Source organism: Erythrolamprus reginae, unplaced genomic scaffold (genome assembly GCF_031021105.1).
Source record: "Erythrolamprus reginae isolate rEryReg1 unplaced genomic scaffold, rEryReg1.hap1 H_7, whole genome shotgun sequence".
Classification (NCBI taxonomy): domain Eukaryota; kingdom Metazoa; phylum Chordata; class Lepidosauria; order Squamata; family Dipsadidae; genus Erythrolamprus; species Erythrolamprus reginae.
Genome location: NW_027248528.1, coordinates 1,128,603 through 1,144,910, shown reverse-complemented (window position 1 = coordinate 1,144,910; position 16,308 = coordinate 1,128,603). Strand labels below are relative to the sequence as shown.

Below are 16,308 nucleotides of genomic sequence, written 5' to 3'. Positions count from 1 at the left end.
GCGCGATAAGGAGTGCGTCCACGCTCTTTTGGCACCCGAGGAAAAAAAGGTTCGCCACCACTGCTTTATTCAGTGCTGTTGCAATTTCAAATTGTCATGAATCAAATGTTTCTAAGTCGTCTTTTCACCTAATGATGGGAGATATTTTTTGTTCATTGGAAGAAAAAGGCATTCCCCTCATTGGGGTGAGTGGGGAAAGCGGATACCGTACTTTGCTCAAATTCTGCAGAGGGGCAAGGGAAAAAAAAGAGAGAGGCACTTCCAATGTTTAAATAAGATTTTTATTTCAAGAGGTCTGCAAGTCAGACATCCCTGGCTCCGGAGACATTGATGTTTTGGCCGCAGACCGGGAGTGTCGTTCACCAGAAGAAGCTGGGATTCACATACAAAGATGGGGATGGTGCGAGAGGAGGGAATACACCAGAACTTCTAGGTTTTTCACTTCAAGACAAAAGATGTACACCTTTCTCTTACAAGAGAAGCTGGCAAAAGGGACGGGCGAGGGGAGGAGGGGTGGGGGAAACAGGTTAAAAAACAGTCAGCAGACATCACAGTAGCCCAGGCACAATATTGCAACAAGAGAGCCGACAATGTAATCAAGCCTCTGATTTTTAATAAGCATGGTTGGAAATGAAGAGAGACTCGCTGGCAGCTCCTCCCGTCTGGCCGGTGGAAACGTATTTGCCTTGGCAGGCAAGGTTGTTGGCCTGTAAGGGAGGAAAAGTCATTGAAAGACAAGCAGGACTCGTCCCGGGTCAAAAGGTAGAAAATAGCACATCGCTTCGCTTTCCCTGTCTTTCTGAGCTCCTGGGCAGCCAACAGTAAAAGTCCTTTCTCTTGCTGAGAGGAGGTAATTGCAAGGAATCTAAACTTTCCCACAAACCTCTTTTGTGGCAGAATTAGAAACATAGAATTGCTGGCAAATACAGGACCACTCCTTCCATTTTCACTCTCTTTCTTGGGTACGTGTGACCACCAGACAGGGGTAGGTAGGAAGTGGAATGGGGTGGAGCGCTGTTCCACTGTTGGAAATAGAGCTGCACGGTCAGTTCCATCACCACCGGCCGTGCACATGAGATTCGGCTTCTGCACACGTGCAACAGCTGAATCTCACCAGCCAGCAGCAACAGCTGAATCGTCCCAGCCAGCAGCAACAGCGCCCCCTGCTAGGTGGGCCCAGAGAGTGCAGCGCTTGTTGGCGGGCGTTGGGTATTTCTGCTGTTGCTGCCGATGCAGCTAGTTGGTGGCCGCGGGGCTGGATCCTGCGAGGTGCGGCGGCGGTCAGTCCCAGAGCCACCAGCAGGAAGAAATCCTCCAGGAAGGAGAGCAGCTCGTCACGGAGACTGACAGCAGGTGGCGCGAGTGACTGGGGAGCATCATTTCCCTGATGTGCTGCTCCCCTTCCACCAGGATTTCTTCCTGCTGGTGGCTCCCAGCTGGGACTGCCTCTGGCCATGACTAGGCTCATGTGCAGCAAGTTGAAGAGTGGGTGCACATGCATGCACAACCCCCTGGAGCATTCTAGTAGGGCCACGAATGGCTGCTCTTTACCGCCACTAGAATAATATAGCCATAGCACTTAAGTTTTATATACTGCCCCATAATGAGCCGGGGTGGCGCAGCAGGTAGAGTGCTGTACTGCAGGCCACTGAAGCTGACTGTAGATCTAGTTCAAATCTCATCACCAGCTCAAGGTTGACTCAACCTTCCATCCTTCCGAGGTGGGTAAAATGAGGACCAGGATTGTGGGGGCAATAGCCTAGCTCTGTTAAAAAAAAGTGCTATTGCTAACATGTTGTAAGCCGCCCTGAGTCTAAGAAGGGCGGCATAAAAACCTGAATAAATAAATAATGCTTTGCAGCACTCTCTGGGCTGTTTACAACACTGGGATTATTGTCACATTGTTCCCCAACAATCTGAGTCCTCGTTTTATCAAATTTGGAAGGCTGAGTCAACCTTGAGCCCATCAGGATCGAACTCAGAGGCTGTGAGCAGAATTTACCTGCAATGCTACATTATAACCACTGCGTCACCAGGACTATTATGATATGGTAACATCACAAATCATTCCCACTAAAGTTGTTCCAATATTCTGCTTTTTCAATTAATCTCCTTGACCCATCTAATTAAACAGTGTATGTAAAACTCTGTATTGCTTAACTTTTGGGGGGATTGAATAATTGTAAAGCTTTCACTCATGGATTACAGGTACTTTTCAGCAGTCAAGACAACCCCTTGCTAAGCTCTGCTAGATGAAACTTACCAAAGCACGCTTGATGTATTCCTCCTGAGCATTCTTCATGTTTTCTTTCTTGCCACTCCAGGCCTTGAGAGCAGAAGCTTGCAGGGCACGGCCATAAGAGAAGGTCAAGGCCCAAGGCTTGTGCAGAGGGCACTTATTGATGGCATTCAGATTGATGGAAGCCTCTTCTTCACTCTGGCCTCCAGACAGGAAGGTGATTCCTGTGACCACAAGGAGAATGTGAGTAAGCCAGGCAGAACGAAACATGGATTTAAGGTCTATCTGTAACAAGTGGAATTGCTTTTATGGGGGAAATTGTCTGCTCTCCTGTTGCTGCATTGTCACCCCTGAGAAATCCAGGAGAAATTTAAGGATCAGGATGTCCAGGGGGAAAACATTTTGAAATTCCCTGACATTTCCCTGTAAAGTGCAGTTGTAGATGACGTCATACCAAACGGCTAAGCCATGGAGAAATATTGGTAGCTGAGGAAGCAAGTTGTTGCCACAGTTAGGCTCATTTCTGCTTGACTCTGCCAGGCAGCGCAATCTGGGGGGGGGGGGGGGGTTTCCCTGATTTTTAAACATTTTAATAGTTTGGTTTTTCCCCCCTTGATTTATTCTGTTTTTTTCACTAATTCCCTGATAATTCCCTGAACCACCGATTTCCCTGATGATTCCCTGATTTCCCTATTTTCCAGGTTTGCTGGACACCTTGAAGATTCACGCACTATCTATCTTCAGAAATTGTGCTGTGTACCTTTACGAAAATTGGTTCCAGTCCCCAAGTTACAAAGTGGGAATATATTACTACAGGACTCCAGTAGCAAACGAACCACTTCCACTCTTTGTGTAGTATAAAATATCATCAATAATGTCCCAGATCAGTTTTCTGACTGGGGAGGATCTGCAATTCCCAGAGTTCCAGTCCCACAGTCCCAACACAACCGAAGAACCCCAGAATGAAGAAACTAACATTAACAACTTTTGTTACTGTAAAGTGCAGCAGAGAAATACCAATGCAGACAAGTAACCTTCATATGTCTACACAACCCACTTTGGGATTAGAAACACACAGAAAATGGGGTGGGTGGGGGTGGAAGTTTGATTTTTTTTTTACCAGGCACTGCTGGAGGGACGGTACGGCGTAGGGCCGTCACAGTGGCAAAAGCAATTTCCTCAGCTGCGTATTTGGTGGCGCAGGCGTGGCCGGGGGTCACCATGTTTGGTTTCAGCAGGGTCCCCTCCAGGTAGATATGATGGTCACTTAAAGCCTTGTACACAGCAGCCAGAACCTGCCCGCAAAGTAAATCAAGGGAAGATATTTGTAAGATTTCCTTTGTCAAAAGAATTCCCAGTTGTATGGTGTTAACATGGCATGCAAAAGGATTTTCTGCCCATAACCCACTGTGACCCATGGAGATAAGTTGACTGCCCCACCCTCTCCCCCTCCTCACCTTCTCTGTCACATACTGGCAGCGTTTGAGATCATGGTCACCATCGGGAAGGATTTCTGGTTCCACAATAGGAACAATTCCATTCTGTGGTCCAGAGAAAGGAAAGCCGTCAGTAACTAAACCCCCAAATTGGCAATGCACAAAATAATTTGTTTTAAAAAAACCCATTTCAGAATCCGAGGCAACCCTTTTTTCAAATCAGACTGCTCAATTTTGAAATAGCGTGCAGCACTACACCAGCTGCCAGTCGTTTCCTAAGCACTTTTTAAGGTGCTGGCGTAAATGGCCGAGCGCTTCGCTATCTGCAGGGCTTCCCCCTGCTTCCCACAAATCTATTGGCCATTAAGGACTTCATGCTGTTCCTTTGTGTCCTCTCTGTTGGAGAGACCGCAGCTACATTGCTCTCCAGAAACGTGTTCGCCCGCCCCTCTCAAAGTTATTTAGAAAATCACTGGCGTTTTAAACCATCGCAAAAAAGGCTATAAAATCCAGTCAGTTACATCAGAAGTCCCCAACTCCTGGGCCACAGCCCACTACTGGTCCTTGAGCTGGTCAAACTGGGCCACAGAGGTGGTGGGCGGGTGTGCACATCTATGGAGTGAGCAATGGGCAAATGAATGCACGTGTTCCATTTGCCTGCACAGTGGACAATGTACTCATCACTCGCACAGAACCATCCCCGCCCTCCAGAAAGGCTGAGGAACTCTGAGTTACGTGACTAACCCCTTTTCCACTGTCACACCGTACCACCACAGAAGGAGACTACTATGGTCATAAGTCGAAGACTACCTAGCTTTTAATCACACAGTTTTTCAAATTAATTTTAATTTTCTTAACTCCCTTGAACTTCTTACCCAAGCAAGAGGTAGGATATAAATTAAATAGGTTTTTTTTAAATTTAATAAATAAATAATTGGTTGTGTCAAATAACAAATACAAAAATAGAATATACGCCAGTTTTTTCTACTGGGTATTATGAGAGGTACCTATTCTAAAAATGTAAAATATCTAAGATTGCATATTACAACAGCCGCAAGGATTGTATTTGCACAGAACTGGGAAAATCTGCAAATACCTGAAGACAATGAGATCATCAAGAAAATATACGACTGTGCAGAGATGGACAGATTGACAATAGAACTTAATAATAGAAAAAAATCGGACTATTATGAAACCTGGACAAAATGGTACCAATGGACAAAAAAAAGAAACTCAAAAGAAACATCGAAATAAAATATCAAGAAATCTAAAAGTAATTAGAAGACAATGTCGATAGGAATGTATATAGGATGTAGATTCATCTGTAAATATGATTATGTACTTTTTTTAAAAAATGGAAAAAATTAATAAATATATATTGGAATTTTTTTTTTAAATAGGTAAAGCTAATATGGTTATTCCCTTGGGTTCCCTTCTTCAAATTGCCGATAGATGGCAGTTTTTTGGGGGAAACCTGAAATGTGGGGGTTTATAAATTTAAACCCTGCCGTGACAACCATCTATTTTCAGTAGAGAAAAAACAACCACCCAAACTCTTATTCCTTTCCAATCTGTTCATTCTGTCTGTTGGGATTTTAAGGAGTGAAGCATAATATGTTTGGGGATCTTTATTGAAGACCCCAGGGAAAATTTACAATCATGTATCTTAACTGCAGCCACTGGCAAAATAAGGACATTGAATGTCCTTGCAAAACTGCCCAGAGACATTTTAGAAAACCACAAAACAGAAATTTCAACACCACCCTCTTGAGACATACTTAGTAGCTAAAAAATGACATTACTTAAGTAGCTCTGCTCCAGAGCTGTATCGAGCTAAATGAAACCCAGCCTGTCTACCAACCCAGCCAGCCAAAATTTTTTTAAAAAGAGATAAAAACTTGGGCTCTGTTTCATGAATTGCATTTGCTCCATTATTCTTCCCTTTCCATTAAATATCAGTGGATGCATCGATTGCAGCTGGAAGCAAAAAAGTGGCCGCTACCCAACCTGACAGCCAGGATTCCTCTCCTAATGCTGCTTTGCACCCACCTGCTGGCAGATGCTGGCATAGCGAGCAAGCACATTGGCATTCTCAATGATGGCCAGGTGGGAAGGAGTGGTGGGAGTGATCTTCAAGACACAGCGCCACTTGGCAAAGTCAGCACCATCCTTCTTGTACTGGGCACAGCGTTCAGACAAGCCATCCAGACCTACAAAGTTAAAGAGATTGTAAGAATGAACGTCTCCGAATGCCTCAACTTGAGCCTTCAATTGCTAAGTGAATCCAGGTTTAGTCCATTGTGTCGGCTATCTTGTACAATCTGTTCGCACATATTTACTCACCCTGGGTGGTGGTCTCTCCGTTAGTTCCTGCAAGAGGCACAACACCTTTGTCAACCTACATGGAGGGAAGAAAGGAAAACTATCTGTCAAACAGATGACCAGTCGCTCCATTCTCATCAATACACCCTGTCAGTACCACCTACTGTTTTGGTTGGGTTTTCAATATACAGTGGTACCTCGGTTCTCGAATGCCTTGGTTGTCATACATTCGGATACCGAACAAAATTTTCAGCAAAAATTTCCTTCGGTATCGGAACAAAAATTCGGATACCGAACAGCCACAGAAAATTTTGTTCATTATCCGAAATGTTACCGCCGGGGGCGGCTGCAATCCCGGCAGCTTCAGGGGGGCTCCTTTCCTCAGTGCTTCGTCTTATTACCTGTGGGCAGCTGCACCAACTTTCTCCTTCCCAGTGGCGGCAACAGCGGCGGCTTCCCTTCGAGTAGCAACAGCACCGGGAACGTCATGTGATGAAGGGAAGCCGCTAGAGCCATCTCAGCAGTTGCCGCCGCTCCAACAGCTTCCCTTCATTACGTGACGCTCCCGCCGCCGTTGCCGCCACCGGGAAGGAGAAAGTTGGTGCAGCTGCTTACAGGTAATAAGACGAAGCATTGAGGAAAGGAACCCCCCGAATCTGCCGGGATTGCAGCCGCCCCCCACCCTTCCTGCAGCTTGGAGCGCTTATAGAGCTCCTCAGCCCCCTGAAGCTGCCGGGATTGCAGCCCCCCCCCCCCCCCCCCCCGTAACATTTATCCCATAGGGAAAAAAAATTTTTTTTAATTGGTTCCCAGTGAGTCAACAGAGGCTGGGAACCAATTAAATCCATTTCCATTATGGGAATAAATTAATTCGGTACTCAACCAAATCAGTTCTTGACCACACTTCTGGAACGAATTTTGATCGAGAACCGAGGTACCACTGTATTATAGATAAGCCAGCATAGAATGTTAGAAGGAAATGGTGGTATTGCTTTGAGAGCCAGGCGGCGGTTATGGGCTAGGCTGCAATTTGGTAATGTGGGGGAGACAGATGTTCTGCTTTCTGTTACATTCTGACGGTTATATTTTATGATTACATTCTGTTGTTGCATTGGGTCTGCTGTAATGCTGGTTATTGTTATTTATATATGTTGGTTAAGTATTAATCTCTGAGCTGTGTGCTAATAAGGTCCAGGAGGGAAGTGTTTTTAATAGGAAAGTGAACACAAGAACAAGGGGGCACAATCTGAGGTTAGTTGGGGGTAAGATCAGAAGCCACGTGAGGAAATATTATTTGACTGAAACAGTAGTAGATGCTTGGAACAAACTCCCAGCAGATGTGGCTGGTAAATCCACAGTAGCTGAATTTAAACATGCCTGGGATAAACATATATCCATCCTAAGATAAAATACAGGAAATAGTATAAGGGCAGACTAGATGGACCATGAGGTCTTTTTTCTGCCATCAATCTTCTATGTTTCTAAACCCATTTCCCCAAATCCAGTGGCCTCATATATCTTGGATCATGACTCCAAACAGCTCCATCCAAAAAATTAGTGACAATGAATATTAGCATCCATCATTTTTCTTATGCGATTTACTACAAGAAAATTAGATATGGGTGAAATCAAATGTTCCGTTCCTCACATCATGTTCCCGAGTCTTCGGAGAGGGGTGGCATACAAATCTAATAAATTATTATTATTATTAATAATTATTATTATTATTAAATTATTATATTTGTTCAGGCCATTCCGTTCCAATTTTAGTTTTTGCAAACCCCCTGATTGAAACGCTTACCTTGATGCCAACCAGGGCACCTTTGTCCTTAATGACCTTGGTGAAGATGCGCCCATCATCAGCTTTTTGGTACATGGTCTCGTGGAAGAGGATCACGCCACCAATGCAAGGGTTGACACGGTCATCTGCGGTGAAGAGCAGTTGCCTGTAGAAGCGGCGGTTTTCTTCTGTGTTTTCGGTGCCAACGGACTGCAGGCGTTTGGCAATGCTGCCTAAGAGGTAAAAGACGAAAGAGACATTTAGATCAAATGCTGCACTTGAGACCTGCAGGCTTTCCAAAGCCCTGCTCTCGCCCTCCCCCTATTTTTCCCCACTGCCTCCCCAACCCCAGCTCAAGGGCCTCCCAATTGTTCCCCTTTGTCTCTTACCAGTAGACTCATCAGCTGCTAGGATCCCTTTGCCAGTTGCCACAATGCGGAGAGCATTATCTGACAGCTCCTTCTTCTGCTCCTGAGTCAAAGCTGGGTATTGGTGAGGCATCTTGAATGACTAAACTGAGAGGGAAGGCAGGAAGTGTTTTAACATGGATTCTGTAGCTGAAGGATGATCAGTGGGAGGACTCCATGTGCTCTTCTGAATCCCCAAAAGCCATAGCAGTAGCAACAGTTTGTAGCCCCAAATTATAACTCATGATGCGATTGGGGTGGGGAAATACGACGTTTTTATGGGGTTTTATCAATTCCTGCACTACACACACGCTCAGGGGAGTCTTGATCTCGTCCTTCCAAATTCTGAGACTTTATATAGCAGAAGTCTCCAACCTTGGCAACTTTATTAATCCTGGAGGTCTCCAACTCCCAGAATTCCCCAGCCAGCTTTCCCCTGTGTTATAGGTAGGTCGGCATGCAAGTGTTAGCCCGCAGGTGTCCAGCATCACAACAGTATTGCGAAAACATCTGAAGGGTTTCCTAATTAGGAAGGACACCTAGAATATGTTTATTCATTCTGAGCCACGGTTCCAAGTACTGCAATGGGTCAATGACTGGCCATTTATGATCAGGTCTCCTTATCCCGCCTCCCATCTCTCTCTCCCCACCCACCCCACACGCCTCACTGCAACACAACCACACCATCTATTCCTGATGAACCGCCAAATGTTTTTAACAAGAGAACTGTTACTATAGAGATTAGAGGGTTTCCATTCAGGTTAGAAGGAGGCCTTCCTAATTGAAAACAAGAACATTAAGTTCTCCTGTGAAGGGAGGAATTAACCCAGCCAAGGGCATTTCAAGGACAAAGGAACCTTTTTAATTCCTTTTTTCAGCTCTCCTAACTCCAATGTTCCGGCGCAGCCTGTAATATTTCTTCTAGTCTCATCTTTCGTTCTTCAAACCACTGTAGTGGGGGGTTTTTTTAAGCGGAGAGGTGGGGGGGACCCCGAAAGCATAAAACGAGGTTACGGTTGGGGCGCAAAATCTGATCTTTTGTAAAAATTGGGAATTATACCAGAAGAAAGGGGGGGGGGGAATCCCGCATCCCGCATTTCACCGGCGCAACAGTTACACATTAAACTTCGCCACGTGACTTCCACCTCCTGCTCTCCCCCCCCATTCCCTCTCTTCCTTCCCTTCAAGCAAATATTAAGCTTTGCAAAACAAGATTCTTGCATTTAAAAAAAAAAGGAATGAGAGAGAGAAATTAGAATTAAAATCCCTCCAATCTTTTAGCAGTGCTCATTGCTCCCCTTCTTTAACCCCCCCCTCCCACTCCCCGTCTTCCAAGTCAAGATGGCTCACCGCTCTCCTCCTTCGGAAAAAGTACTACTCACGCGTGCACGCGGGGGACACAGCACAAGCCGCTACAGATGGCTAAGGCGCCCGGAACCCGAGTGAGGAGCTCGAATCGAACGCGGAGAGCCCCAACGTTCCGAAATCGAACGTCGCGTAACTTAAGCGGAAAAGGGTGAGAAGTTGACTCATTAGGGTGGGGAGGAGGGGGGGGGAGAAGAGGAGGGGAGAGACTTAAAGGGGCCAGAGTTCTTTCTCCGATTCGCGGCGAAGGGTTTTTGTTTTTTTGTTTTAAAACCCACAGAAGGAAACGAAGAGTAACGTGGGCGGGTGGGGCTCTGTTGAGTCGCGCACCGGGGGAGGGGGTGAAGGGCAGGGTGCATAATTCGCATGGCTTGGCCGTGATTGTGCAAAACAGAAGAAGAAGCTACTGCTGCATAATCTGAGCAGTTTAAAAGCACACAATCGATATAATGTGGTTTTTCTAATGGTAATCTCATGGCAAGGGATTCTCCACCCAAAGTACAGTATTGGGCGGTGTAAAGATACAGCCATCCTCTCTCTTTGATTACCCTGCTGCAGTGATAAGGAAGGGCATGAAGGAATTCTTTAAAAAAAAAACAACTACTAAAGTTACATCAAATTGGTGGCTCTGTAGGGTTGTTTTCAACCTGCCCCCCCTTTCCCCCCCCTCCTTAACATCCTCTCCAACTTCCATTTCAGTGCTGACCTTTCAAGGGGAAACCCGATCACTCTTCCTTGGGTTCTCTGTCCTTCCCTGAAGGACACAAGTACTATTTCTGGATCTACCCCACCCTGGCCCACGAGTACTGGATCTCAGCTACCAAAAAGAATGTCCTGGGCATATATGGACTGAAAGATAGCAAAAGGCTATGGAAGTGATAAGAGGGAGGAAAGCAGGAGCAGGAAGATCAATAGACCTGGCTAGGGGGGTGGGACCCTGAAATGTTGTGTGACTGCCTGCTACATCTGCCCAAATTTGCAAGCTGAAACACTTCAATTTGGAATCACCAGATCTTCTAAGTGGGATAACTTCCTGACACAAAACATAGCAAAAGGCGGTGTATAGATTCCTTGGTGGCTAGGGAAGATGGAGGGGCGGCGGGAGGGGGGAGATAAGAGTTGTCCCCACTACCCAGTTCTTCTCTATCTTAACCTTTCTCTGGCATGGATGAGCCACAATGGGAATAGATGTTGGGTTAGGCAAGCCTTTGAACCAGTCCTGCCTGCAGGGTGGGTTTTATCTTGAGGATCAACATTATAGACAGGGGTAAGGCCAGATGGAGGGATTCTGAACAGGAGGGGAAAAAATTGTCTGGGAATTCCGGGGAATCTAAATCTACCTGTCTTTAAAATTGCCAAGTTTGAGAAACACTGCTTTAATCCATGGAGTCAGTGGCTCAGCAGCTTGAGACCATCATGTTAATTTTTTAAAAGTTTTTTTTAAGTTTAAGTGGCATGGCCTGTGCCAATCTAGCAGTGTTGATTCCAAGAACCTAGGACTGGTAATTACAGTATTCCCAGGCTGTGTTCATACAATGAACTGACTTCCTGGCTTGCACCAACACAGCATCTGATAGTTAATTAGTATGTGGTGTGAAGACAATATATTATGTTAATTCCACAAAACATGATTACAATTACATGACCGTAATCCTCGACTGATAGTCAAACCTTTAACATCTATTGAGCTGTAAATAATATTTTTTTAAAGGAACGCATCTTAGTTTGTACGGCACCTTAATCTGAATCAGTTTCCTCGCAAAACCTATGTTTATTGTTTGAAGAAATAAAGCAAGTGAATGGCGAAACACTTTCTGCTTATGGAATGGAATGAAAGGGAAGGGAACGGAACAGAATTCTTTATTGGCCAAGTGTGATTGGACACAGAAGGAATGTGTCTTGGTGCGTATGTTTTTAGTGTACATAAAAGGTAAGTTTGTCAGGAATCATAAGGTATGACACTTAATAGTGTCGTACCTTATGACAAGGTACAAATAAGCAATCAAATCATATTAGGAACTGATCAATATAAATTGTCAGGATACAAGCAAAAAAAGCAAAAAGGATTTATTTGAAATTAAACCACACATTTTAGGAATCGGGTGGATTGGGGAGAGAGATTTTGCTTGTACCTAAAGAATCCTTAGGAGCAAGTCCATATCTGAATGACATGAACACGATGTCACTCATGGCTCAAATGCATCTTCCCGATTTGCTTACTGGATATTGAAGGTGAAATGTTCAGTAGAAAGGCCTATTAATTACTCTGAGCAAAGATCATACTTAAATGTAGATGTCCCTAGGAGTTTTCAAGCAGCATATTGACATCGAGGAACAACTGTTGAATCCCCTTGCAACAGGGCTGCCTGTTCTTCTGGAATGGGCTCAGTTGTTAAAAGAAACAACAAATGGAAGATAAAAGAATGCAGAGAGGCATTTGCCGAGGTGGGAAGCAGTACTCCTAGTGAGTTACCAAATGCCGCAGTGCCTGGGCCAGTGTTTCTCAGCCTTAGCAACTCTTAGATGAAGAGTTGGAAGACACATCAGAATGTTGCTAAGGTTAACAAATATTTGCCTCGCCGCTGTTTGATTTATGACAGGAGACAGGTGGCTCGACCCCTCTGCTCTCAGTGTAACAGCATCTCACCAGTTGCCCAAATTTCTTAAGCCCTACCTAAAACTTTTTTTTTTTAAATGATAGCCGCTAGCCTAAAACCAGGCTGAATCCAAAATGGGCTTCTTTTGGGATGATTACGGTAACTGCTGAGTCACAGGCTCTGTGCAGCTTCTCACGTAGCAAGCAGTAGGGGACAGTGTGGGGAGCCCCCACCTCCTTTCGCCCCTGCCACTTATGGTCTTTTCTGTCTGTAGCCCTGTCAAAACTAAAGGATAATTTCTGAAGAACAGATGCAGCTCTTGGGAGGCAGCTGCTCCAGGGATGCTGCCATATTTTTGCCCTACCAATGGCATTTCAGTCTTTAAATCTGAAAGATAATTATATTGTATGCAGTTATTCTAATCCACTTTGGGGGTTTCTATAGATCAGACGTGTAATAGACGCAAGACGAGAGGTCGGCAGTTAGACCCGCCCACAATGCTGTAATATTTTCTGATGGGTTTCAGGATTTAGGAAACCTAGTAACTTGGCTCACTATTCCCAGACCCCCAAATTCCTCTCATAGATTAGCTAAAGGGAGAGTATGAACAGCTGAGCTCCAATGAAAGGAAGGTGGGGGAGGGCTCCAAAGAGGGCGCAGTGTGGGAGGAAAGCAGATAAACTTTCAATTCAATGCATTCCTCTTCATCTTCAAGAGAGCTTCTCTAGGGGCTGGCAAGGACATCAAATTCGCGACACAAAAGCAGTTTTATCAATTGTATGACATGCACTCTGGCACCAAAAACACTTAACAGAGCAGGTTGCCGTAAGAATTGTCTTGCGACAAACTATAGCCGCTCCGAGTCCTCGGAGAGGGGTGGCATACAAATCTAATAAATAATAATAATAATTATTATTATTGTTATTATTATTATAGTACAGAGTTTTAGTCCCAAGATTGTGATGGGGACTCAAGGATACCTGAAGAAAGGTGCGACCTATCCAGCCTCTTATCAAAACTATTCCTGATTTTCATACCTCAGTAAACCAATAAAAGCAACATAGATCATTTATAAGGATCTACTACCGTCTTTTTAACATACCCTTTTTTTTTTTTAGTATAAGATGCACCGTCACCCTCCCCCAAAAGAGGATGGAAATATTTGTGAATCTTATATACTTAACGTGTATAGCCAATTTTGGCCTCCTGAAGCTCCAGCCCTGCATCCCATTTTTGCAAAAAATAGGCCTGTTGTTTTTTTCAAAAACTGGCTGCCCAGAGGATTTGGGAGCCCTACAGCGTGCTTCTGGGCAAAAATACCCATTTTTGCAAACAAAAATGTCAAAAAACAGTTAATTTCCCACAAAAACGGAAGTGTTTTTGCCTTTCCCATGCCCTCAGAAGCTCTCTGCAGGCCTCTTAAACCCTCTGCCCACCCCATTTTGGGAAAAAACAAGTGAAAAATGGGTCATTTTTTTGCAAAAATGTTGGTGATTTTGCTTTCCCCCAGCCCCCAGGAATTCTCTGCAGGCCTCCCAAAACTTCTGTCCACTTCATTTTTTTACAAAATCAGGTGAAAAGCAAGGTGCACAGGGGGTTTGGGAGGCTTGCAGAGTGTTCCTGTAGCTGGGGAGGACAAAAACTTTTTTTCTTACCTCTTTGAAATCTTAGTGTGTCTTATACACCAGTAACTGGCTAGCAAGCCATAAAATTCTAGCAGGCTAATGGTTTAGCAAGCCAAAAATGTAGACACTCTCTCACATTTTCAGGAATCATTTATACAAGTGATATATAAAAAATAGAGTTTGGAACATTGATTATAATGCAGAATAGAAAGTTATGAGCATATTAAAAACATGAAAATATGCATTTCATTTAAGGATTGGACTGAGACATGGACATACTTAAGAGTGTAAAATCAATTCATTATCTATTTCAATGATAAATGTTCAGCCCTGTAGAGACTTTTTTTTGCAAATGAGTTGTGGATGCTGTACAAGGACCAATATAAATTAATCTACATCGAAACTATCCTACCATCCAAGAAAATAAGGATGAAAGACGTTTAGGAGCAAGGGGGGAAAAGAGAAAGTGCAAAATAGCAGCATTGATGTAGATGAGTTGACTTAGATTGCAGGGGACATACATTCACAGACAAAAAGATTAGATAACCTCACAAGAATGCAGAGAAAATATTTAGACATAAACATTGACGGTCTGCAGAACAGGAAATTGTGTTAGCAGTATTTCCTCAAACGAGCAACTTCTACCTTTTGCAAGTCATACCAGTCAAAAGAAAGAAACAATTGTCTTAGATAATGTTAGCTAAGGCATGGTTTGAAACGCCAGCAATAAACTTCTGAGTTCAAAAGAAGCAGAGAAACCCGATCCCAAACAGGACTGGAACTTAAATCTTCTCAAACAGGCAATGCACACACACACTCTCTCTCTCTCACAAACACACATACACAAATGCAAAATACTGTATCTAAAATCCCAAGAGGAAAGGAGAGAGAGAGATATAAGGATTGAAAGAGAGATTTTGGCTGTCAAAAAATAACATTTTTAAAAAATAAAAAACTTTCCCTTTTAGGGTCCTGTTTAAAAGAAGATATTTGGCATTATCTTTTTAAAGTAGATAATCTAACTCTCTAAACTTGAGATAGATACACTGTACTAAAACTATCCGTCTCTCTCTTTTAGAAGAGATGGATAGTTTTGAGTCTGGGGAAGACATTACTTGCAAGGTGGATCTGCAGCCAACCTTATTGCAACCTACCTACTACCCAGCCAGCCAGGGTCTTTGCTATAAGGAGGAAGATGGCAAAGCAGAGCCGACTTCTCTCTTGCCAGCCTCTACTTTCCCCAATCTTGCTCGCCTCCCCTCTGAAACTAATGCAGTAACGTTCCCCCTTTCCCCCTCCCTCCCATCCCATACCGTGGATATAGCAGGGGGTTCTGGCGAGACACGGCAGCTCCGGAGGATGCTTGCTGACTGGCAAGAGGCAAAGGCCGGAGGAGGGCTATAAAAAGAGGGAGCAGTCACTGGGCGGGGCTGGACTAACCTTCTCCCCAACTCCTGACCTTTCGCTGGCCAGGCTAAATATAGGCCCGGGGACCTGAGCAGGTGAAACACGAGGCTCTTGACATTCCCTGCAGAGCAAGGAACAGCAAGAGGGTCACGGGGCAAGCGAGTGGGGGGGGGGAGAGAAAGGGCCTACGGCCAGCCGACCCCCACCAAAGGGGCATCGCTCCGTTGCAACACTCTCTTTTCTTTGAACCCGCTTCCTACTTTGAAGCCATCTAAGCCCGCACGCAGAGAGATTTGATTAGCAGATCTTCCTGTTCCAGGTTTTCTGGTTCTCCCACCCCCCCTCTGCCTACCACCGCCGCCACCGTAGGGGATAAAAAAATATTTCACTGTGAAGACACCGCCCTTTCTTACCCAATCACCTTCTCTGGGTATCTCACTTCTGGTTTCTGCTGGATTTCAGTTTTCTGTTCCTGGGCCCAGGGATGCCAAGATTGTCAATGCCACCTACTGTCCTCTGGGGGGAGCAGCATTTTTAAACCACTGGAGCGTTAAATGGGTCGAGGCTGCCAACTGCAACACAACAAAAGGGGTAGGCACAAAGAAACAGAACAGTTTTCCCAACAGCGCTTCCCAATTATTATTATTATTATTATTATTATTATTATTATTATTATTATTATTATTGTCAGTACAATACAGAAAACAAGATCACTATGCTGGATTCTGCTCTGCTCTAGCTTCTGCTCTGGCAATCTCACACTACTTACCAGAGCTTACAAAACTTTTGCCAGACCCATCCATGAATACAGCTCATCCGTTTGGAGCCCATATCGCATCTCAGACATCAACACCCTTGAAAATGTCCAAAGATACTTCACCAGAAGAGCCCTTCACTCCTCCACTCGAAACAGAATACCCTATGAGACTAGACAATCCTGGGCCTAGAAAGCCTAGAACTAAGACGCCTTAAACAAGATCTAAGTATTGCCCACAAGATCATATGTTGCAACGTCCTGCCTGTCGGCGACTACTTCAGCTTCAACCACAACAACACAAGAGCACACAACAGATTTAAACTTAATATTAACAGCTACAAACTTGACTGTAAAAAATATGACTTCAGTAACC

At 44.5% G+C, this 16,308-nt stretch overlaps 1 protein-coding gene across 3 annotated transcripts; it reads right to left on the bottom strand.

Annotated features, from left to right (window-relative positions):
* Positions 1 to 259: 259 nt before the first annotated feature.
* Positions 260 to 15,662, bottom strand: LOC139155844 (fructose-bisphosphate aldolase A). Of its 3 annotated transcripts, none has more exons than XM_070731174.1 (9): positions 15,592 to 15,662; positions 8,167 to 8,292; positions 7,799 to 8,010; positions 6,019 to 6,073; positions 5,725 to 5,885; positions 3,697 to 3,780; positions 3,360 to 3,534; positions 2,264 to 2,463; positions 260 to 707 (listed from the first exon to the last, which is right to left on the bottom strand). In XM_070731174.1, the coding sequence occupies exons 2-9, from the start codon at positions 8,276 to 8,278 to the stop codon at positions 612 to 614; spliced, it is 1,095 nt and encodes a 364-aa protein (XP_070587275.1). In that variant the 5' UTR covers positions 8,279 to 8,292; positions 15,592 to 15,662; the 3' UTR covers positions 260 to 611. The 3 variants fall into 3 exon arrangements, with proteins under 3 accessions (XP_070587275.1, XP_070587274.1, XP_070587273.1); XM_070731173.1 differs by lacking the exon at positions 15,592 to 15,662 and adding an exon at positions 15,085 to 15,568; XM_070731172.1 differs by lacking the exon at positions 15,592 to 15,662 and adding an exon at positions 9,567 to 9,834.
* Between the last annotated feature and the right edge of the window lie 646 nt (positions 15,663 to 16,308).

What these genes read in the sequence shown, in the direction of transcription:
- LOC139155844 (XM_070731174.1), bottom strand. Translation starts at nt 8,278, where the DNA reads ATGCCTCACCAATACCCAGCTTTGACTCAGGAGCAGAAGAAGGAGCTG. An exon ending in AGCAGCTGATGAGTCTACTG is followed by an intron (nt 8,011 to 8,166) that starts GTAAGAGACAAA and finishes TTTACCTCTTAG; the next exon opens with GCAGCATTGCCAAACGCCTG. An exon ending in CGTCCCTCCAGCAGTGCCTG is followed by an intron (nt 2,464 to 3,359) that starts GTAAAAAAAAAA and finishes TTGTGGTCACAG; the next exon opens with GAATCACCTTCCTGTCTGGA.